General features: G+C 44.3%; 1 protein-coding gene across 3 annotated transcripts in view; it reads right to left on the reverse strand.

The window, feature by feature from the left end:
- The window catches only part of LOC143293831 (uncharacterized), a 208,714-nt gene that overhangs the window by 123,617 nt on the left and 60,085 nt on the right, over window positions 1-25,012 (reverse strand). For all 3 annotated transcript variants that reach the window (XM_076605113.1, XM_076605112.1, XM_076605111.1), the window contains exons 4-8: window positions 23,701-23,847; window positions 23,177-23,250; window positions 22,078-22,231; window positions 15,258-15,369; window positions 4,126-4,335 (exon numbers count right to left, since the gene is read on the reverse strand). In XM_076605113.1, coding sequence (XP_076461228.1) covers window positions 4,126-4,335; window positions 15,258-15,369; window positions 22,078-22,231; window positions 23,177-23,250; window positions 23,701-23,847 — 697 coding nt within the window. The remainder of the gene's footprint in view (window positions 1-4,125; window positions 4,336-15,257; window positions 15,370-22,077; window positions 22,232-23,176; window positions 23,251-23,700; window positions 23,848-25,012) is intronic.

A 25,012-nucleotide genomic window follows, 5' to 3' on the forward strand; every position in this document is an offset into this window, starting at 1 on the left:
CATTTACCCAACGAATATTCTGCTTGCAAAAATGGGGGTGTCAAACACAAACACCTGCAACTGGTGTCAAGAAACTGATTACATTGAACACGCCTTTTACTCTTGCCCCAAACTATCTGACTTTTGGAAACATGTGAAACAGTTCATTCTCTCCCGTTACAATACACTGATCCCTATGAATGAAAAAGTAGCGTTGTTTGGTACAACGAAAATGGATATCCCAGATCATGAAAAGAGAAAACAAATCAACACGACTCTGTTGATAGCAAAACTGTCTATTTCTAAATTCAAATATGGTAAGTGTAAGAATCTGTATCTTATCTTTGAAACCGAGCTCAAATTACGTAAGATGTGATCTATGTCTACCAAGATACCTGAGCACTTATACGGATCCATAAAAAAAACTCAAGTGGTCAATTTAAATGTGTACATTTAAAGACGTTCCGTAAAGCATTGACTGTTATATATATATATATTTTTTTTTTTTGTTCTCTAAACTTGGCACTTTGATATGATATTTTGACACAACAACAAGAGCAGTCATTTTTATCATTTTTTGTTCAAACAGGAACTTCTTTTGCTAAGCATGGAAGTTACATTTATTTTGTAAACGTTTTGGTGCAGGTAGTAAGAAAGGGAAATTAATCTGTAATTAATGCTAGGGGACTTAATTTGCTTTAAACTGATCTTTCTCATCTTAAACATTACATTTTGAAATTATACTCAATACATAAAAAGCTTGTGTGTTTTACTCTCAGTGTACAGGGCTTTCACTATGTTCATTCGCCCATGTCGTCTTTTTCAGAAAATACTAAAATCATTACGATGAGTGGACTTTATAGATCTACTAGCTGAGCCCTGAAGGTCATGGGCAAAAATCAATTGCGTACACATATTTATACATATTCAAAGCACGTGCTCATATTCTTCGCGAACGCGAACGACGCCATTTTGTTTCAAGTTGTTGACCTGTCCGTTCAATCCTATATTCAATTGACAATACACGATAACATGTGATGGAAAGTTGGAGAAGACCATTAAATATTTATTCAAAGAAAGATTTGTGAACGCCTCATCACTTACTGGATTATGCCCCAAACTGCCATAAAGATATCCGTAGAATCAGTCGGAATTCACAGTTAAAATTAATAAACCATGAGAGTTAATATCCTTGAATTGATGAAACAAAAAAATTTCCAGTCTTGACTTTTCTCAAAATGAAGTCCTTTTCACTTCATATAACATTTTAAAAGTACTTGTACTTGGCTCTACATGCTATTAGTTTAACAAAATACCCAATTTTCATATCAACTTTAAAACTATAAACTAGAATGAACATAAAAGAGAAACTGAATCAACCATGTCAACCGGGTGTAACTAAACTTGTACATCTATCTAGATCCAGAGAAAACGGCTAAATGTTGCAGTGTGATTGCGGCGATAGCCACGTCTCCTTTACCGCGGACTTAAAAAGAATTTTTAATTGTCCTTAAAGATTTTTCGAATGCCCAAGATACACCAGAATAATATGATTTGAACAGTGATTCTCACTGTGAATACCGCAATCGATTTATCGCCCTTTAAGAAAAGCATGTTTAAATATTATATTTTTGAACGTCAGTTAAGGAGCCATGATAGTGTAATGGATGAGACAGTTTCTTTTCATCCGAACACACGGGGTTCGAATATTAGGACTTTTTTTTTTTCTTTTTCTTTTAACCCGAAGCTTTATAATAACAAATACAGAACACATTTTAACGATTAGATTTTTTTTTTTAAGTGTATCACAAGTGAGTCTTGAAGGCCTTGCCTCTCTTGTTTTTTTTAAATTAAGTTTGAAGCATTTCACGTTAAGAAGTGCTTGAGATGAAGTCAAGTGTTACGTTCGGACATGGAACACATGTTCTTCCGTTCTGTTTTACGCAGATAATAAAATTTCTTATTCTTAGTGTTTGTTTTTGTTGTTGTTGCTGTTGCTTTGTTCTTGTTTTATTTTGTTTTTTCTCATAGTTTTACTTTTATTACATTTTGCTTTTCTGTAATCCTACAAAATTGTTCACTTAGAGGATAAAGCCAATCAGTTTTCTGTCTATTGATAGAATAAAAAGATACAAAGAACCTGGTGCTTTTATCGCAATTATTCAGATAAAGAGGATAACTTTTGTCAAGTGATATTAATTATACTGTTCCCATTTCATAATATAATGAACAGTAGCACTTTAAACAGTACTGGAGAGAATTAATGTGAAAATGGAGTGCCTGCTATGTTTCTGAAAAAAATAAAATCATCCAGGGTGGGGAAGTTAGTCTAGGTATATTGGGTTCTATGTTGCATATTTCATAAGTTTTTAGGTAATCATTGATAAAATACATAATTTTGCTCAGACATTGTTTGATTTTGTTGCATGGACTAAGGATTGCATGACAGATTTATTATCAGCATTATTATGAATCCAGTAATTCAAACATCTATGTCAGGAAAGTTAGTTTGGGTAACTTGGATTCAATGTTACTCATGTTACAACAAAGTTTTTTTTAATCATTTGAAAAAATACATGATTTATCATCATTATTAATATTATCAATAGGATTATTATTATCATCATTAATTATATCCCACGCTAAATTGACGTCTACTTCGCCAGGGTTCATGAGTCACATTTGCAAATATCGGTTTATTTCCAAAGAAAAAGATGTATTTCATACCGTTCTTTTCACAACAAGACATGATGTTGGTCGATTTTGCCATCATCTGCCTTCCTTACTTTCTGAATTAATTGTCTGGACAGTGCTCCCGCAATGTTCATTCAAACAAACCTGGTTAACACATATTTGGATATTTATATTCTACATGTTAATAAGCAGAGCCTCAAGTATTTCCAAGTTGTGCATTGCATAAAATGTCAACAAAAATGTACTGAAGAACTAAATAATCTCGTGCTGAAGCTGGAAACCAGAAAACATTCATAAAAGCAAATTTGCGTCTTATACCAATTTAGTATAAAATACATGAAATTGAAAATGTTTGTTTCCTTTTGACCCCAAAGACCTATCTTACTAGTTCTCTGTACAGCATCTGTTGTCTGCCACAGTGTCCTGCCCACAGATCAGCTTCAGTGCGACAGCAGTCAGTCACATGTACCACGCTACATGCTTTCCTCTGATGACCAACAAACCACGCTTACGTAACCATCACATGTTCTTGCCTTGTAAGGCACTCTCACACAGGCAGAAGCAATAAAAGCACACAAATCTTGACATTAAAAATCAAAATCTAAGTATGTTCCTGGCCCACTACAGTGGTAAACATTATATCAGTGTGATCAGTATGATTTATTCTATTTCACTGTAAAAAGAACGGTTTTTTTGCTCCCAATTGGATCTAACGCAAAATTTAATCTAAATTCCCTAGCCTATAACTGGACTTTCACCCCCCACTCTGCCCCCATCCTTTCTGCCATCCCCTTCTGTCCATGTAGGATGGGGGAGAAAATGGGAAGTGATATCTGGTGGAGGGAGGCAAGAGGGGTGAGTGAGGGGATCAGAAGGACAGGAGGAAAATTGTGGTCATGTCTCTATTGACTTGATTTCAGTTATGAATATGATTCTACAGAATGGCGGTTTCCTTTTTATCAGCACACAGGTCCTTAACACTGAGATGAGGAGGAGTGGGAGGTGACAGGAAAGAGACACTGAGAAAGATGGGGAGAGAGACAGATATGGGAAGAGAGCAAGAGAGAGAGAGAGAGATCGCAGTCAAAGTACAGGAAGGGGGGAGGGTGGTGAGGGGATGGGGTGGGGGGGGATAGTGCTGCTGTGATTTTGACAGCTCTGCCAGTGGGAGTGGAAGGGTGAGGTGGAGGAAGGTTGGGAAGGGAGGAAGGTGGGCACAGCCATTCAGTTGCTCTCTTGGACTGACCACATGAATGGGTAGGCGCTTATTTTTTTTGGGCGGGGGGGGGGGTTCTTCGTTTTTTGCTGCTTTTTTTCAGAAAACGGACCTTCCATTTATGATAAAAACAAAAAACTGAAATACGTCTCAGGACTGAAGAGCTGCACACATGTATATACATATCTAATGAAACAAGAAAATGATGATCCTTTTAAAGCTGAATGCCCACACACCTGTAACATCTAAAAAGGCTGCAGGGTCAGTCATGGAGTCCAGAGCTCGCACAAGCGTCTCTGTCTCCTTCCCCCACTCCTGCACCAGGCCTTTCAGGTGCCGCACAGCTGCCTCGTTGCCGTGGTGACGAGCCACAGCACTCACAGTGGGCAGCACTTCTGGGAGGAGCTGATCCAAACGACTGGTGGCTAGGCGCACTGCCCGCACCTCTGCCAACAGCCAGCACATGCATTATAGTTAGTTCAATGAAGCAAGGCCTTCAACACTCACATGTGATTAGCAATGAACTGACCACAGGACAGGGGCAGCTCTTATCCTTGGCTGGAAGTCCCCCTAGGAGACGGAGCTCTGAAGAAAAAACCTGCACCTGCCAAGGCCATCCTACACGTGACAGTATCTGCACCTGTGGGACTGTGAGCGTCAGTAGGCGAGAGAGTGGGGAAGGGACTGCACAACTCCACCTCACTAAAAAAAAAGTCACCTGTGCTGGTCAGGCTATTGTCGGAACGACGAGCTAACCCTTCAACACCCAGCTTTCCCAAGCCCTGCGGCGATGGAGAAGTGGTAACGGGGACAGGCAGAGGATGCTGCTGGCAGTTCCCAGTCACGACTCTACACACAGGCGGCTGTGGGGTGATGGTCGTCCGCCGTAGACTGGGGCAGATGCGGTGCCCGTATCCTTCCACAGTGTCAGAGCAGCCCTTTTTAGGGACAACACTGCTCTCCCCACATGGGGAAGGTGAGATAAAAGGATCCCCAAACAAAGCCTGCCTCACCTAGCACCTAGTAGGAAACCGCACCTACTTGGACATCTAACAAAAGCGGTCGAAAACAACAGAAGAAAAGAACCAGGAGTCATGCCCTGACTCTGGGTGCCTGGAATGTTCGCACCCTCTTAGACAGAGACGACAGACCAGAAAGACACACAGCGCTCATTGCTAAAATGCTTGATCGCTACCAGGTAGATATAGCAGCCCTAAGCGAAACCAGGTTTGCAGGTGAAACCCAGCTGGACGAAGTTGGAGGGGGCTACACCTTCTACTGCATTGGGAAGCCAGATGGCACCCCAAGAACCTCAGGCGTTGGCTTTGCCATACGAACCAAACTTGCACGACAGCTTGACAGCCTTCCACATGGGATAAATGACAGGCTGATGACCCTGCGTCTGAAGCTGTCCAAGGACCACTTCGCCACAGTCATCAGCTGCTATGCCCCGATGATGACCAACCCTGATGACATCAAAGAAGCTTTCTATGAGGAGCTCAGTCGCACCGTTTCAGCGGTAGACAGAAAGGACAGGCTGATCATCCTTGGGGATTTCAATGCCCATGTCGGTGTGGACTTCTTCTCGTGGCCAAAAGTCCTAGGACAGCACCGCACTGGCAAGTGCAACTCCAACAGACTGCTGTTGCCCTCGCTCTGCGCGCAGCATGGATTGACCATCACCAGCACCCTCTTCCAACAAGCAGACAAGTACAAGAACACACGGATGCACCCCCGCTCCAAGCAATGGCACATGCTGGACTATGTGATTGTCCGTCAGAGGGACAGAGGTGATGTTTCCATTACACGCTGCATGAAAGGAGCAGTCTGTTGGTCAGACCTGGTACGCAGCAAGATGAACATCAGACTTGCATGCAAGCTCCAACCAGCCAGGCAGAAACCCCCTAGGAAGCTGAACATCCACCTCCTCCCAATCACCAAGGACGTGCTGCAGCAGCAAATCCAAGTAGCTCTCCAAGAAATTCCTGCATCGACTGATGTAGAAGAGGTATGGAGCACCTTTAGAGATGCTGTGTACACAGCAGCAGCTGACACACTCGGCTTTGTACAGAGGAGCCACAAAGACTGGTTTGACAAGAACGACTCTGGAATCTCCAAGCTCCTGAACACACTGCATATACAGCATCAGGATCACATTTCCAACAAAGACTGCCAGAGGAAGGAGAACCAGTTCTTGCAAACCAAGCAACTCGTACAGAAAAGGCTGCGCGAGATGAAGAACACCTGGTGGGAGAGAAAGTCCGAAGAGCTTCAGTCTGCTGCTGATGCTCACAACATGAAGACATTCCATGATGGTCTCCGAGCTGTGTATGGGCTGAGAGTCACAGAATCAACCCCTGTCCGAGCCTTGGACCAGACCACCCTCCTGACAGACAAGAAAGACATCCTTGCCCGCTGTGCAGAGCACTCAACACCCTCCTCAACAGGGACTCATCTGTATCTGACGAGGCAATTGCAGCCCTCCCACAGCTACCAGTCAATGACTCGCTAGCTGCCCCTCCCACCAAGGCGGAGACCCAGAAGGCCCTGAAGCTGACAACATCAGGAAAAGCACCAGGAGTGGATGGAATTCAGGCTGACATCTACAAGAATGGAGGTGAGGCGCTGACAGACAAGCTGACCGCCCTGTTCCAGTCTATCTGGGAGAGAGGGGAGGTCCCCCAGGATTTCAAGGATGCTTCTATTGTCCACATTTACAAAAGGAAGGGAGACAAAACATCCTGCGATAACCACCGTGGAATCTCTCTCCTCTGCATCACCGGCAAGACCTTCGCCCGCATCATACTGAACAGACTGGTTGACCATGTCTCCAACACAGTCATCCCTGAAGCGCAGTGCGGCTTCCACTCAGGCAGGGGAACATGTGACATGGTGTTTGCCGTACGCCAGATGCAAGAGAAGTGCCATGAGCAGAACAAGGAGCTCCACATGGTCTTTGTAGACCTGACTAAGGCCTTCGATACGGTGAACCGCCTTGGTCTGTGTAAGATCCTCCTAAAGTTCAGCTTCCCAGAGAGCCTAATCCAGCTGACTGAGTCATTCCACGACGGCATGCAGGCGAGAGTACAGGAAAATACTGACATGTCAGATCCGTTCCCTGTGGTAAATGGAGTGAAGCAGGGCTGCGTCCTGGCACCCACACTGTTCTCCATTCTCTTCTCTGCCATGCTGATTGATGCCTTCCAAGACTGTGACTGGACATCTACATTCAGTTTCGCACAGATGGCAAACTTTTCAACTTGCGACGACTCTACGCCAGGTCCAGGGTGTTTGAGGCACTGATGAGAGAGTTCCTCTTCGCCGATGACTGCACACTTGCTGCACACACCCATGAGGACTTGCAGTTCATAATGGACAGGTTCTCAACCTCCTGCAGGCACTTTGGGCTCACCATCAGCCTCAGCAAGACCGAGTCCATGTACCAACCAGCTAGCTCACAGAACGCCAGCGCCTCCCCCCCACCTGCAATCAAGATCAATGACACAGAGATCAAGTCAGTCGACAAGTTTTGCTACCTGGGCAGCACCCCATGCAGCAATGGAGCCCTTGATGCAGAAGTGACATTGCGCATCGCCAAGGCCAGCTCCGTCTTTGGCAGACTCAAAAACAGGCTGTGGAACAACAAAGGCATCAGGCTCAGTACCCTGATGAAAACCTATAGAGCTGTTGTGCTGACCACCTTGTTGTACTGCTGTGAAACATGGATGACGTATCACCGTTACATTCAACAACTTGAGCAGTTTCACCAGAGATGCCTACGAAAGATCCTCGGCATGAAGTGGCAAGACAGGGTCTCCAACCTCCAGGTCCTAGAGAGGAGCGGCCTGCCCAGCATCGAAAGCCTGCTGATCCAGTGCCAGCTACGCTGGACAGGACACGTTGTCCGCATGACAGACAGCAGGATCCCGAAGATGCTTTTGTATGGCCAGCTGAAGGAAGGCCACCGTGAACTTGGAAGACCCTGCAAGCGCTTCAAGGACACCTTGAAGACAAACCTCAAAGCCTGTGACATAGGCATCGCTTCCTGGGAAGCTGATGCCCTTGACCGCTCTCACTGGAGGATGCTGTGATCTAGTGGCATAAAGATGTTTGAAAACAAGAGAACGCTGGCCATTAAGGAGAAGCGTGAGCAAAGGAAGCAGGGCTCAACTTCTGGAGACGTTTTTGCCTTGCAACACCTGTGGGAAGTGCTGCGCATCCAGAATTGGCCTCTTCTCCCATATGAGGACACACACCGACAGATAAGCCTGCCTGCCTACTCATCCGTCGGACCGACGGGAGACTCCATTGTATTATTGACCACAGGACATACACACAGAAAAACAAGACCTTGCTTTTTCTGTTTTGCCAAATAATGACATTGACTTTTTAGCTCTCACCCTGCTTATCTTGGAAAGGTCTTGTGCATATCTACCATCTTACCATGTTTGGTTCCTAAACAACTTGCACTTGCTGAAAAAATTTCAATGTTAAAGTTTGCCATGGACAATAACTATATACATGTACATACACACACTGATGTAGAATTGTATGCCTATGGAGCGTTATGTGCCTGTGGTTATGACATAGTTAATGTGTGTGTGTTACGTAGTGAGCATGTCTGTATTAAAAGTGAGCATGTGTGTATTACGAAGCTAGTGTGTATGTATTTCCTAGTAAGAGTGTGTGTGAGTGACAGCATGCAGAGAGCCGGAGAAGAAGCCACCACCTTATCTCTCTCAGTCGACTTTAATGAGTTTTGAAAACTTTGAGTGTGGACTGGTGTCTATGTTAAGAGTGGAGTGGAGACTGCACTGGATGCATTGCTACATCAGAGACACATGGAAAACCAAGACCAGGTGACTACACACTCACTACCTTTACTCAAATGAGTCAATAAGTTGCAACACAGCTGACAGTATGAGACGAAAGAAAGTGTTGGGAATACATACATACCCACACCAATATACATATACACCCTCTCTTAAACCTCCCATCTTCTCTGCATATACACAGAATTTCTTTCCAATACAAACACACTAATGTACCCTTACACACACAAATAACCCTGTCCTCCCCTCACCTAACATGCACCATACCATTGAGTCCAGACGAGAGAGACTTAGAAAAACAAAGACTGACAGAGAGAGGAGGAGTTTGTATTATACTCCATGTTTGGTGTTAAATATACTTACCATGTCAAACTGATGCAAACTAGGCCTATTGGTTTGCTCTGCTTGGCCAAATTTCGCGCGGCTAACAGTGAAAAGACGGGCCCACCGCTCTCAGCCAATCAAACGCCTCTAAAAACTATAAGCGCTTAATCATTCCGTGGCCATGAACAAAAATGCCCCATGAGAACCACGGCGGAGACGCGGGGACGGACGGGCGGGCATTCGAGTTTGACATGCTAAGTATATTTAACACCAAACATGGAGTATAATACAAACTCCTCCTTTTGGTGTCATATACTGTACCATGTCAAACTGATGCAGAATTTAAAGCAAATGGAGGAGGGCAACGCCTACTGGTTCATATGGGGAGCCCTTGTAACTGAGACGGCAGTGTTAGCCGCGACAAAGGAAATCCCCTTGGAACCGTCAGCCCTGGTCATACGGAAATTCCTGAGGTAGAAGTTGATGAAGGGATTCTCAGACCGGCAGAAGGCTGCCTCCAAGACATGCTGCGTTGGCAGTGAGTGCTGGAAAGCAGCCGAAGTAGCTATGGCCCGCATTTCATGTGCTCTGGGATGAAGACAGCTGATATCCCTGTGTGCATGAGAGTAGGCTCTACGAATGACTTGGGAAACCTGGCGGGAAATGGTGCCTGCAGCGATGTCTTTCTTGTAATTCTCATTGAGGGAGATGAGCAGACACCTCTGAGAAGAACGCCTATGGCGAGACCTATCCCAATAATATTTGAGACACCGAACAGGACAGGTGCCTATCCTCATCATCTTGGGCAAGAATATCAGACAAAGGTCTGACCCTCAGAGAGGGGGAAGGAACCTCAGGGTCTTGGTTCTTAGCCAGAAACTCTGGAAGGAAACGAATAGTGATGGAACCATCTCTGTGGAAGGCCAGATCTTGTGGCATTCCACTGAGCCCATGCAGCTCACTTCTACGACTGCCTGTGGCCAGCCACAGAAGGAAAGTGGTCTTGAGGGTGAGGATGTCAAAAGGAATAGTCCCGAATGGTAGGAAGGGCTGTTTTCGAATGAAATCCAGCACCAGGAACAAGTCCCAGAGAGGCACTCTTCTGGGGTCTCTAGCTTCCTTCAGAGGGGCACCCCTAGCCACCTCTCTGAGCAGGCAATCCGCTTCAAAGGCGGAACCACCAAGCTGTTTGTGGTACAGAAGGCAGACCTGTACCCTCGCACAGAACTAGCAGACAGGATGAACCGAGGAGCAGAAGGCCAGAAAATTGGCCAGCTGCATGCTCGTAAGGTTCGTAGGGGTAATGCCCTGAGCTGTACACCACCGCAACCATTTCTTCCAGCGAAAGTCATACAAAGTCTCCGTTCCCTGCCTCCCTGCTCTGGTGACTATGGAGAGGAGGTCAGAGGAGGCACACCCCTTGGTCAGCACAGCCGACACAGAGGCCGACCGAGGGGTTGAGGACTTCAATGGTGATGCTGACAGTTCTGACCGCACAGCAGCCATGCGTGCTGGTGGAGCAGTTGAGGATTGGAATGCGGAGTGCCCGAGCGAGGCTGCCTCAGCAGATGAGATTTGGTTTCAAGTTCCAGGGGTGGGAACATGTGTCAGGGACTGAAGGTCCGGAAACCAGGTCTGGACTGGCCATTTCGGCGCAATGAGGATCAGCTGCGGGTGTTCCAATCTGTCTTTCCGTATCACCTTGGACAGAATTGGAAAGAGAGGAAACGCGGAGGCAATCAGACTGCTCCAATCTAGAGAGAGAGCATCCACTGCCCACGCTTCTGGGTCGGCAACCGAAGAGACGGAAGTGGGAAGTCTCAAGGTCCACCATCGGCCGAAACCACTGTTCCCACACCCCCTGAAGGCTGTCCTTGTCCAGGGTGCACTCTGTGCGTATGACACTCTTGGACCTGCTAAGAGCATCTGCCAAGAAGTTGGTTTTTCCTGCTCAGTGTCTCGCTGAAAGTGCAATGCCCTTGCTGTGGCACCAACGGAGGAGAGCCTCAGTCCGCATGGAGAGGTCTGCCGAGTGCGCTCCCCCCATTTGTTCACATAACATGCGACCGTCGTCTTGTCCGTGAACAAGCGGATGGTCTTGCCAGTGGCCTCCCCCATGAAGTGCAGGAGAGTCCTGCGAACTGCCTCCAGTTCCAGAACATTGATGTGGCACAGGCGCTCCTCCGGGGACCAAGTCCCTGCTGCATAGAGTTATTCCATATGGGCTCCCCAGCCCAGGGAGGAGGCGTCTGTGAAGAGTGCCACCTGAAGAGTAGGTGGGGCTAAGGGCACCCCCTGTGTCCGAAGGGGGGTGATTAACCACTCTGATGTCACCTCGAGGAACCACTCGCCCAGACATATCTGGGTATCCCATGGCTGAGTGCTCTGGGACCGGCGTAACCTCAGTGCCCTCTGGAGAGGGCGCTTGAGAACCCTGTCCAGGGGAATGAGAGGTGCCATGGACTCCATCATGCCCAAGAGGGAAGAAAGTGCCTGCGCTGTATCTTGGGAGGAGTGGCGCCAGTGGCTGAGGAGGACTGCCAGACGGTCCCAGTGATCTGGCGCCAGAGAGACTATCATAGACCGCGTGTCAAATCTCATCCCTAAGAAGTTGAAGGACTGACGTGGGGACAGATCGCATATCTGCTGGTCCATGAGGAAGCCCAGTTGGGAGCAAAGGTCTAGAAGTCTGGCCGTATGACTCAGGCACAGGGCCTGCGACTGGGCCAGGATAAGCAAGTCGTCCAGGTACACACAGAACAAATGGATTCCGAGCGGACGATGGACACCAATTCCCGCACCACCTTGGTAGACAGGAAAGGGGCAAGGGACAGACCAAATGGGAGGGCCGGGAACTGGAACCCCTTGTCCCTCCACACGAACCTCAGGTACCGACGGGATGCCGAATGGATGAGTATATGAAAATAAGCATCTTCCAGATCGATAGAGGTAGGCCAATCACCTTGTTGGATGGTCTCCCGAATCTGTGCCTGTGTGTCCCTCTTGAATTTGATTTTGGGGAGGAATTTGTTGAGGGGGGACCAGTCCAAAACTGGTCTCCACCCTCCCGAGACCTTTGGAATCACCAACAACCAGCCGTAAAAACCGGGGCCCGGGTCCGAGAGTTGAGATATAGCCCCATGAGGAGTGGGTGCGATATCTCTTTTTCTAGGACGCTCTCCTGCTCCGTCGAGCTGGGCACCTAAGGAGGAGGAGTGGATCTTAGAGGGGGGAGGTCCTCCACCCAAGACAGCATGTACCCCGACTCTAGCACCGACATAATCCCGTCGTTGAGTCCCAGAGCACACCACTGATGTGCATGCCGGGACAAGTTTCCTACTTGGAGGGGCTGAACGACTGGCGGTGCTGAATCGGGGCCCAGTCATTGGGGGTGCTGCCTTCTGCCAGTTCTGGCCTTGGGCATGGCCGGTCGGCTTGGACGGACATAAGGTGGTTTATTCCTCTGCCCCTGATTCAGCTCACGCTGCCTTGACAGGCGGCGTGGTATATGGAGGGGCCCTGGTGGCCGGTCTCTTCAATGGCATAGAACCCTGGAGCCCATGAGAGGTGTGGGCCAAATATGAGGCCACCTCCCTGTTTGTCTCTGCCCTGTGGCTGACAAAATGGGGCGGGAACTGGCCGAAGAGGGAGTGCTGCTGTGCTGGGATGGACCGCAGGGCAGCCCTCTCCTCCACAGGAATGTTAGAGAGGCTGAAAATGGCATCACGCCGCGCTAGCACAGTATTGAAGTGAAGGCTGGTAGCTGTGTCTGCAGCTGCCGTGAGACCAGATGCTACCCTATTGCCAAAAGCGTGTAACCTCTGGTCGGTGAAGAGGCCCGGCGGGACAGAGGAAGGAGACCCCTTGTCCTGATTAACCGGACACTGTTCCCACAGCTCATTGGCCCTGTGAAGGAACGTGGCGAAGGTGTACGCCGTGGAAACCTCGAGGGGGCAGCAGCGGGCCAATTTGTCCCACTCTGCTAACGTTTTAAAGGATAGGTTAGCTGAAGTGGGGAAGGTGGTGCGCTGTGAGACCAACATCCTGTCCTGTGCGGAGGGCTCTGCTCCACTGTAGGCAGGGTGGTCCTGTGTGTACCAGGACCACACCCCTCCCTTGGAGGAATCTTTAAGAAACTTTCCCAGGGAAAAGGCGCCCGGGGCAGAGAGGGACTCCCTGCCTGGAGGAGGGATGGAAGCAGCACCCCTGACAGTGCGGGCTGGCTTATTAAGCCATACCTGCACCATTTCTGGCACTCTGAGTTGCCTTGTGGTTCTGGAGTTAGAGTCACATGGCGTAAGGAGGGTCAAGGGTAACAAAGTAGCCTGAGGGACTGATTCGGCCTACGTGACCCTATTGGGGAGGGTCAGTTCGAGCTCGGCAAAGTCCGAGTTTGGTTCAGGCTGGTCCCTAGGGAGGCATGGGCTCAATCTGTCCCCCCTGGGATGTGGGCGAAGAGTGCTCATCTGCTTGTTCATCCTCATCCGAAGACAGGGGCTCCCACTCTTGTTCGCAGTCCATCCCCTGCTGGGTGCCATCCCAAGTGGATGTACCCACTGGGGCGTCCTGTGAGCTGTGGTCAGCCCAGCGGGATGAGCTGGGACGATCCCGAGCCGGGACCATGGCCGCCACTGTTATGTCCTTGACACCTGAAGCGGGTGGGGAGCGTGTGGACCGTAGGTCCAACCATGCTTGGGATGGTGGGTGCCACACCTTTTCAGAGAGGGCGTCCCTGGATGCAAGAGTGACCCACGAGTGCTGTGTGGGGACAAACACCCACTCATCTCACTGTAGGACCGAGGGCTGGGCAGGTGGGGACTGCCGGCTCCGCCGGGCCGAGTAGGGCCCCTGAGCAGCCGTCGGTCCTGACAAGGAGGCTGTTGTGACCATGGAGGTCACCTGTGGGTTGACAGAGGCCCGATTTGTGGACAGAGTGGCAATATTGGTCGAGGAGCTCGACCTGACCGACAAGACGTCGATCCCCCTTGTCGGGGCTGTGTGTGTCACCCTGTGAGATGTGCTGGGTTGGGTCTGGTGGGGAGCGGACAAGGGGCTGGCCCTTGGTGCTCCCGGCAACCCAGTGTGCACCCTAGGTGCGCCCCAGTACGGGTAGAATGGGGGTAACCACCCGTGGGCACCAGCCATACTGTGACCCGAACCCCAAGGGTCACTGGTGCGTTGACCTCCATGAAGGGAACAACCTGGCCAAGTCGGAGGGAGGTCAGGTCCGACTTGGGTGTCAGTCCCGCCCGAAGACGAGCGGGCTGACTGCCCGGAACCGCCTGACACGCACGGGCCTCCCCCAGCAGGGGAGACCGGCCGGATAGCGGGAAGACCTGCCGAGCAGGTTGCCACGCGCCCCGAATCCCCTCCCGTGGGGAGACTGGGGTGGCTTGGCCCGGGGTGGGCAAAGTAGAGATCCCCCCCCGGAACCAAATTTTTCTCCCCCCCCAAAAGGAGCTGCGAGTCCCCACAGCACGGAGATGACTTGTCATTCACCCTTCTCCCCGCCTCGCGCTGGGACACCTCGGGAGGCGACGCTCGTACCTCTTTCCCCCCGGTCCCCTTCATGACCGTTTTACTGGTACGAACGTCGCCTCCGCGATCAGCGTCTAACGACGCATCGCCGCGGTCCGTATCGGGAGGAATCATGAGCTCCGGGCCTGGGAGAGTCTCTTACCGAGTCTCAATCCCAGCATCATGATCCCCAGCCTTCGTGGTATGGCACACGAGGCATGGAACCCACGCTTAGGCACCCAGCGAAAATCCGACCCCCAACAGAGAAAGGAAAGACAGGATCGACTTAGAGGCAGAAAAAATCGAACGAATCGAGGGTGCCGAGTCGAATCGAGTACACAGAATGTAAGAATACAATAAACACAAGCCGCATGCAACAAAATAAGGCCAAAAGGATACGCTGAATAGCCGAAAAAAGCGTAAGACGAGACAGAGCGTAAACCTGACAAGATGGCGTGGAGAGCCTTGGCCAAAGGAATGGTTAAGCGCTTATAGTTTTTAGAGGCGTTTGATTGGCTGAGAGCGGTGGGCCCGTCTTTTCACTGTTAGCCGCGCGAAATTTGGCCAAGCAGAGCAAACCAATAGGCCTAGTTTGCATCAGTTTGACATGGTACAGTATATGACACCAAATACATTATTTTGTTCACACCCACCCCTCCCCAGAACTGAAGAACAAACACAACCACTCATCCTACTTTTGGGATCCATGGAACTTGCAGAGGCCATGGCAGCCACCTGACACAGCTTGTCCCCATGGCTGATGAACTCCTCCCCCAGGTCACTCTCCCCCAGGTCAGGGCCCACAACCTGAGGAAAAACAATTAAGAATTTTTTTTTTTAGAAAAGAAAGCAGCAAATTATCAAACAAAATATCAAAACCACTCCCATCATTCACTGACTGTGTAATACATGGACTTGTGACTGGAGTGTATTGCAATTTCTTTTTTTACATTGTTACACTTCTCCATTTTCTTCTTTTTGACTCACTTGTGTAAACAAAGTGAGTCTATGTTTTAACCCGATGTTCAGTTGTCTGTGTGTGTGTGTGTGTGTGTGTGTGTGTGTGTGCGTGTGTCTTTGTCTCTTTGGTAAACTTTAACATTGCCAAGATTGCAAATATTTTGTCAGTTGACACCAAATTTGGCATAAAAATAGGAAAAATTCAGTTCTTTCCAGTCATTTTGTTTAAAACAATATTGCACCTCTGGGATGGGCACAAAAAATACAAAAAGAAGCCAAATTATATGCAAACTGAAGTTACTGGGGTTGTTGGTTTTCATTGGGGTTTTTTCTCTAAACTTGGCACTTTGATCTGATATTCTGACACAACATTTTATCATTTTTTGTTCAAACAGGAACTTCTTTCGCTAAGCATGAAAGTTATATTTCTGGTGCATATCTTTGGTGCAGACAGTAAAAAAGGGAAATTAATCTGTAATTAATGTTAGGGGGGTTAATTTGCTTTAAACTGATCTTTCTCATCACATTACATTTTGAAATTATACTCAATATATAAAAAGCTTGTGTGTTTTACTCTCAGTGTACAGGGCTTTCACTATGTTCATTCGCCCAAGTGGTCTTTTTCGGAAAATACTAAAATCAATACAAGTGGACTTTATAGATCTATTGGCTGAGCCCTGAAGGTCATTGGCAAAATTCAATTGCATACACATATTTATACATATTCAAAGCATGTGGTCATATTCCAAGCGAACACGAAGGACGACATTTTGTTTCAAGTTGTTGACCTGCCCATTCAATCCTATATTCAATCAACAATACACGATAACATGTGATGGAAAGTTGGAGGAGACTGTTAAATATTTATTCAGAGAAAGATTTGTGAACGCCTCATCACTTACTGGATTATGCCCCAAGCTGCCATAAAAATATTAACAAAATCAGTCGGGATTCACAGTTAAAAATCATAAACCATGAGAGTTAATACCCTTGATGAAATGTAAAAATTTCCAGTCTTGACTTTTCTAAAAATGAAGTCCTTTTCATTTCATACGACGTTTAGAAGTACTTGTACTTGGCTCTACATGTTATTAGTTTAACAAAATACTCAATTTTCATATCAACTTTAAAACAATAAAACTAGAATGAACATAAAAGAGAAACTGAATCGACTGTGTCGTACGATTCCCAGCGGGTGTAACTAAAGTTGTACATCTATCTAGAGCCAGAGAAAACGGCTAAATGTTGCAGTGTGATTGCGGTGATAGCCACATATCTGTTACCGCAGACTTAAAAAGAATTTTTAATTGCACTTAAAGATTTTTTGAATGCTCAAGATACACCAGAATAATATGATTTAAACGGCATTCTCACTGCGAATACCGCAATCGATTTATTGCCCTTTAAAAAACATGTTTAAATGTTAAATTTTTCAATGCCAGTTAAGGAGCCAAGACAGTGTATTGGGTAAGACAGTTTCTTCTCACCCGAACACGTGGGGTTCGTATCTGCCGTCAAGACTTTTTTCTCTTTTTTTTTCTTTCTTTTTCTTTTTTTTAACCCGAAGCTTTATAATAACAAATACAGGACACATTTTAACGATTAGATTTTTTTTTAAAGTGTATCACAAGTGAGTTTTGAAGGCCTTGCCTCTCTTGTTTACCTTTGTGTTTGTTTCTGCTTTACTTTTATCTTTCAACTCTTCCCCATCTAAGTCCCCTTTTTCTTCACAAAAAAATAACAAAACTATGTGCTACTGGCAATAACAGTTGTGCTGTGCACATGTGTGCTGTTTCTTGTGTTAAGATCATTAAAAAAATTCCTGTACTTTCCAATGACACAGTATACATGTGTATGTAACCAGTTAAAAAATAATGCATTTACATGTATTTTAGTTTACTTTTGTGGACTGTTACCTTCTGTTAAAAATAATAATATATAGATGCACATGGAAAATTTTAAATAATCATTTGGAAACTTCCACCTAGTTGGCAGATGAAGCATCTGTCTGAGGCCAGAAGTGTTCTTTCAAGGTCAGGGCCTTTGTATATTTGTTTAATCTGGGATATTAAAATTACTAGACCTAACGTTCTGGGCTGCAATGACCACCTGGCGACCTTGTCGGCTGAGTGTCTCTGAATAAGTTAAAATCTAGTTTAGAATAGTTAGTATTATGGAAAATTATATTCTTAGACTATAGAATGATAAGAACAAAGATTGCAGATCATCAGAAAGAAACTATATCTAGGCATAATCCATGTGATTCATGATAATGACTGTTTCAGAGTTCATGAAGAGAAACAATTTGGTACAGCCACAAAAAGATATCACTATGTTTACAGGTGACAACTGATTTGATTTATGAATGCTGTGTTGCAGAACTTAGTATATTATTGTATCAGAGTTTCAAAAATTGAAACAATACACGGCATTGTTTCAAATACTAATAAAGTTGGTGGAAATGCATGATAAATAATATGGAAAAAATGAGTAGTAGAACTTGGTATGTATGTTGATGTTAGGGTATTGATGGTGATATGTATAAGAAATGATCATCTTTTTTTTGTATTTTATTCTGGTTGTGGTTTATTTATCACAAATTGTTTTCATTGTTTTTTGTTGTTTTTTTTATCATTGGCATCCTTTTTTATTATGTCATTATAGGAGAAAATGATAAATATTGATGTTAAGAATAAATTATTATAATAGGCCTGAAGAAATTCTCACTCAGCCGAGTGTATGAGGATTAACTTGACTGGAAGCTGTTAATTTCCAGCAGTGCATCTGTCAGTAAAAACAGTATGTTGTTGTACAGAAAAATGATTCTGTTATACAGTTATGGAGCAAACCCTGGATAGTTTGCTTGGGTCATAGCAGAGTCTTTTTGGTAATCTTAATGGAATTACTTTGATCAAAAAGGACATAACTTTGATTCCATTATATACATATATATGTTATGAACTAGTTCAGAGTAAAACTGTCACTGCGTATGTGGCTATGTGAAGACCTCATCATACTTTTTGTGATAATTTGAGGGAATTTCCATTTTATAAATGTTACATTGCCATTTCATCTATTGGAATATTAATTCAATAGTTGTAACTTATTGTAAAATATCAGTGATAATGGAAATATTCTTATGGTTGGTCATGCTGATTTTATCAGTAATGAATGTAATGTAAAGTAACCCTTAACTCTCAACAGTTTTGGAGTTTTTCACAATTTTTTAGCAATAACTATATAGCAATTTTAAATGCTTATAAAATGTGCATTTATGGACCAAACTTCATGTGAAATATATCAATGTCATCAGAATAAAACAAACTTTCAAAATATGATATTCTTTTAAATACTCATGGAACATATTCACTTTGATTACCTTTGATCCCTGTTGCTAAAAATAAAAATTTTGTTAGTACTTTGCACATTCTCACTGAACAATAAGTCTAAGATATTGAGTTCAGGTTCACATTTTTAACTTTTAATGAAAAAGCAATAATTTTTCTTTTATCTGAAATAAAATTCACTGTGCTGTATTGAAAACTACATGTTCACTGCTATGAATAAAAACATAACCATATTTCCTGATTGATTACTACAAATCACGTAAGTCATTTATACCACAACAGATTTCTTGTTTTGCAGAAAGAGTTTATACAGTAAACACTAATGTAGCATCCCAAGGATACAAAAACATAAATTATTCACAAACTACACCCAGTTTCTTTTTTTTAAATTAATATATTTGTTGATATTGTTACTAAAAATAGACCAACCACTCCCACCTGAACAATAGACCTTTCATAACAGTGGAAACAGCTGCTTTGGTTCTTTGGATATGCATGGGTTATTAAGAGAATGTCTAAAAGAAATCTAATTGTATAGGTATATATAAAGAATGAACACAAAACATCCTGAGGAAGAAACTATCAAAGAAATGTATGGGGCAAACGAACCCATGTATATCATTTTTAAAGTCATCACCCTTCCATTTTGGTTTTTCCCTGTTATAGCACTATTGGCAAAAACAAATTGAATATACTTGTTTCAGAAGTCATCACTTACTAGTAGAAGAAAAAAAAAAACATCAACAAAAAACAAGGCCCCTCTACCCTATCATCCTTGCATTTGAATACCATACATATGCATGCATGACCTTGCCTTCATCAGCTCATGAAAACTCAGAAGACAGCTCCTGCCATCCACAAAGTACAGGTGGTTTCCACAGGTAAAAAGACATCACACTGGTTTTTTATTCTTTCTTTAACTCTGCGTAACATTTTTTTCCAATTATTTCTCTTTTTTTTCTTTTTTTTTTAAAAGGGAAATAAAATTGTTCAGTGAATACAATTTTATTAGATGCTTCTGGAACTTGTTCATGTTCACCATAACTTGCAAGCTGTTTAATTACTTCTTAAGTAAAGTCTAACTGAGCATATCTATCATGTATGTAATTCTGGAATGTATGGGTGAATTTTTTTTTCTAAAATACTGAAATAAGATAAAAGCATTTACTTGTGCAATTGCAATGTCAAAGAAATGAAAAAATGAGAGATTTCCACCATTTGTTTGTTTTGTGTAATGCATTGTATTTGTTGATTACTGATCACTTTTGTCCACCCAAACCGTACTTTCATAGTCTTTGACTAATTGTGGCTGTCAGACACTGATTTTTCTTAACTTCCCCAGAACTTTTGATCTACGGTGAACAAAGCCGGATCTATTTGCTGTATGAATTGCTGACAGAAATGAAACAGTTTTCTTGTCTCTCCATCACACAGAGAGTATGTCTTAGGTCCACTGGCCGCAAATATTCATTGATGTCAGCCCTGGTTTTGACATCCTCCAGGTAGACTCCATGTTCAAAAGGGGGGATAGGGTTCCGTAATCCTGGATCCTCCATGTTGTAACCTGTATGCAAAAATTACATTGTTTTTCAGCTGACAGAAATGTGCACCAAAAGATAATGCGCACACACACACACACACACAAACACACACACACACACTTGATGCACAAGCACACACAACCTTGTATGCAAGGGGGAAATACACACACACACACACACACACACACACACACACACACACACATGCAAGCACGCACATGCACACATGCACAAACTGTCATGAATAAATCCCAGACACACACAATTATAACCAGCGAAGCATCAATACAGTTGATACATTTGCTCAGTTTGTCTTGAATTCTCATAGCAAACACTTGGTCATCTGCAACCAGAAACTGTGTCAGTCTGCTAGATCCAGCATGTGATGTGTCGAAGCAGAATTATGTGTTTATAAGTTTTTAACTGTCAAATAATCAATAAGACACATCAAAAATAAGCAGACAAATAATTTCCAGTGGCCAATTTTCATCCCATGTGTATCACAATGGTGATATTTTTAGTTAATTGAGATCAAATGATGATAACTAAACACTCACGCATGGTGTCGTCTGCTATAGTCTGGAATCGATGAAGGGAGATTGGGTCTTTGTCTGTATCACTGTCAGACATGGCATCCTGTAGCTCCCAGATATCTTCATCGGAGCTATCAAAGGCTTAGTTTTCCTAGAAAGAGTCGTCTGAAGTCATATTGCAGGAAAAATTTGCAAGCACTTGCTGGGTCAAATGTCAAAATTCAAGATGGCATCAGAAGCAAAAGCATGTGGTGACCTTCTCCTTTTGCGTTGATTCAGGACATTTTTTTTTTATAATAATTTTTGTTTTCATTATAAATGCGTCTGTTCAGATTTATTTTAGTAAATGATTGTACGTGTACAACTGTTATGCTGAGTGAATGTGTTATCCTACAAACTGAAACAAAAATTTTATCAGCTATGTTATGTCTGTTTCGGGGATACTTATCACAATTTTTTCTTATTCTTTCCTCTTCTGATTTTGTCATTCTGACTGACTGGGGTAATCTCCTGTGATAACAAGTTAAAATGATGCACCCTACCAGTTTTTGCTTTGTTTATAAGTGAGAATAAACTGATCGTAAATTCCATTGCTGTATTTCTTATTCTTATTTCATGAGAATGACAATATGTTGACCGGACCCACGCTGTGAAATAACTCTGTATGCCCATCAAATCGAACCAAAACTCACAACCTACTTCTATATGTAAAGCGTACACCTTCAGTCATATATTTCTACACTCAGTCACATACATTTCACCACTTACATACATAAAAGAGTGGTAACATGTTAAAAAAAAAAAAAGGGTTGATTACTTTACCAAATGTCCAATAGCTAATTACCTGTAAGTATCCTCACATGATACACTATCCGTTATCGTAATTGATCAGTCAATAAAACAGTTTGATTCTGTTACTTTGTTCATCTCACCCAAATTTCTTTATCCATTCTGGATTTATTTCCTGTCACATAATATGTAAACATTTACAACTCAAAGTATGTACTCATGCACAAACACACAGTACATATATATAACTTTTTTCCCTTGTCATAAACTACTTTAGTAATTAATGTTGTTAAATCAATAACCAACACTTTCACACCCGCAAAACACACACACACACACACACACCTGCTGATGAATGGCCCTGGAGGCTAGTTGTTCCAGAGGCTGTGAGGTGAAGAAGGAGGTGTCAATGATAAGGTTGAGTAAAGCCATGTTGACGTGTTTCTCCAGCTCACAGAACTCGTCCAGCAACACCTCGCACACTCCCTCGTAATCCAGCCTGATATACAATGATCTGTGTGCACACTTAGTTCAACTGTCCTATTTGCCATTCAACATACTTGTCAACAGTTGCATGAAACATAATCCAGTCAACAGTTATACACAATAAACTTGTCAACATAACCTTGAAAGTCATATACACCAAACTGACATTACCAGTTTATGCAACACATTGCTGTCAACAGCTGTACACAGCATACTACAGTCAAACCAGCCACTGGCGGTTGAATCTTCTGTCATTGTGTCAGGCTGTCCGGGTTTGTTTTTTTTATTTGTTGCCAAGTAGCGGTTTGCCGAAAGCATTTTTTGACTGTGAGCCTCGAATGCAGATTGTGCAGAAAAGCATCCCAGAGCAAAATTAGCACCAGTCAAACTCCTTCAACCATCTGTCATTAAACTTGCGCTTGACACCTTTCCATGCGGCCTTCACAGTGTTTTCGTTCTCAGTCAGTTTTAATGAGCCAGCATTTGCCAAGGTCGAAGGCCCCGTGGCCGATATTTCAAATGGATCACATGTTTTGATGATAATTTGTTAAAAATCTCTGCTTATATAGCTTTTAGTTGACAAGCGTGCATTCGTGCTCTAGCCAGTGCATCAGCGGCATTTTCAGCATTTGTATGGAATGGTTGACGATTGAGCGAACGCGATCTTTGCACTGGGTAAAAGTATCCGTCTCTGATAAGGGAAGTAGCTATGCTAAGCAGGCTTGTCATGCCAGAGTAATCTGCCAGAGCTTGCTGGTTTACAGACAGTTCTTTTTTCAGAAAAAAAGTGTGTGTCATAATAGCAGTAGCAAGAATATTGTGTGTCAAAATTGAAATCTGTGCGTCATTTACACACATATGTACGTAATCTGGAACACTGATACAAATAAACACAACCACATATGTATATGCATGCCCACACACACTTGCACTGCACCCACACACACATAAACACTACCTGATCTCTGACAGATGTGGACTATGCACAGCTGCCTCCTGAAGCTCAAAAAGACGAAACTTTGACTGCAAAATCTGCACAGAGTAATAATGACAATGTACAGCAAAAACCACCAGTACACTGCAAATGTATTATCAGTCAACCACTTCTTCAGCTGTTAATACAAGTTTGTGAGTGTGAGGTGTTTGTCTGTATGTCTGTGTTTCCATGTTTGTGTATGTGTGTGTGCATGTGCATGTGTGTGTGTGTGTGTGTGTGTGTGTGTGTGTGTGTGTGTGTGTGTGTGTATTTCTGTGAAAACATGCTCGCATGTGTGCGTGTGTGTGTGCGGGCGTGCATGTGTGTAAGTGTGTGTGTGTGTGTGTGTGTGTGCGTACTGGTTTCGGCAAGCTTGTGTTTCAAGCAAAAGACTGTCAACAACTGTCCCTGCTAGCCTTTGAACCACAGTCTACAAACCTTTCTGGAGAATACCAATGGTCTTACCCAGAACTATGGTGACCAGAAAACAAGGTGGTAAAGCTTACCCTCTGACAAGTGCGTGTGATGAGGTGTCTGTACGTTCCCTGAGCCAGGTGGGCTACTCCCATGGCATGACGCACAATGCTGGCCACCCAGCTCTCCAGGTCAGCACTCAGGTGACAGCGATGACCCTCGTCCAGCCCTTCAAGGACCTGCACAGCAAACAGCACAAGGAATGTCTTCACATACAAACTGTCTCCACAAATGGTCTATGACATGGTTTGGGCACTAACAAAAATCACATGAGGTAAGCAAAATCAAATATGTAGATTGCACAACAAAATCATATGTAAATCAATAATGTTTAGAAAAAAAATAAGAAAATGGTGAAACAGCAATGCAATGACAAGACAGTTCCAAAGACATCTCATGTATGGCTGATGAATAATTAAAATACCAATGATAATTAGTATTTACATAGCGCTGAATCTTGTGCACAGACAAATCCAATCGCTTTCACACCAGTCATTCACATACTTGCATAACTCTAAACTTGAGAAACTGAAGACAAAGAAGAGGCAAGGGAGGGAGGCTATCTTGGGAAGAGGTAGGTTTTAAGGCCAGACTTGAAAAAGCTGAGTGTGGGGACCTGACAAAGCGAAATAGGAAGTTCACTCCAAAAGCAAGGTCCAGAACAGAAGAAAGAATGGCAGCCAACAGTAGAGAATTTCAATCTGGGAATAAACAGAGCGGATCCGAAGCCGATCGTAGAGAGCGAAATGGGGGTGTAGAGGTGAAGGAAGCCACAGAGATAGGAAGGGGCAGATTTGTGAATACACTTATAACATAGAGCACTGATCTTGTACTTTATTCTGTGTGAGACACGGAGCCAATGGAGGTGTTGCAAAAGAGGAGTGATGTGCTCAGATCTTTTCTTTCTGAGGACAAGTCGGGCAGCAGAGTTTTATATGGGCTGAAGGGACTGAATGGATGAAGCAGGCAAACCAGACAACAGAATTACAGTAGTCAAGGTAAGAGAAAATGAAAAATAACGTCTAGATGTGTTGGTGGACAGATATGTCTGAATCAAAAAGATGACAATGTCAATAATTATGTTAGGAAAAATTTGACACGTGACTGTACATCTCAACTCAACTTTGGCATTCTTTGACACTGAGGTCTACAGAGTTATTGTAACTAGGCTTTTTCCAGGTCAGGTCAGGTCATTAGATCTGCTACTGGTAACCTGTAATCCAGTACAACCTGTTCAGGGTCGGGTTGCCGGCGACTAAACCGGCACTCCCACTGCTCCCTTCCGGGACTGGTGAGGCGGGTGGCTAGACACCCTTATGGAGATCCATAAAAGGGCGTCGGCTC

Source organism: Babylonia areolata, chromosome 19 (assembly GCF_041734735.1).
Source record: "Babylonia areolata isolate BAREFJ2019XMU chromosome 19, ASM4173473v1, whole genome shotgun sequence".
Classification (NCBI taxonomy): Eukaryota; Metazoa; Mollusca; class Gastropoda; order Neogastropoda; family Buccinidae; genus Babylonia; species Babylonia areolata.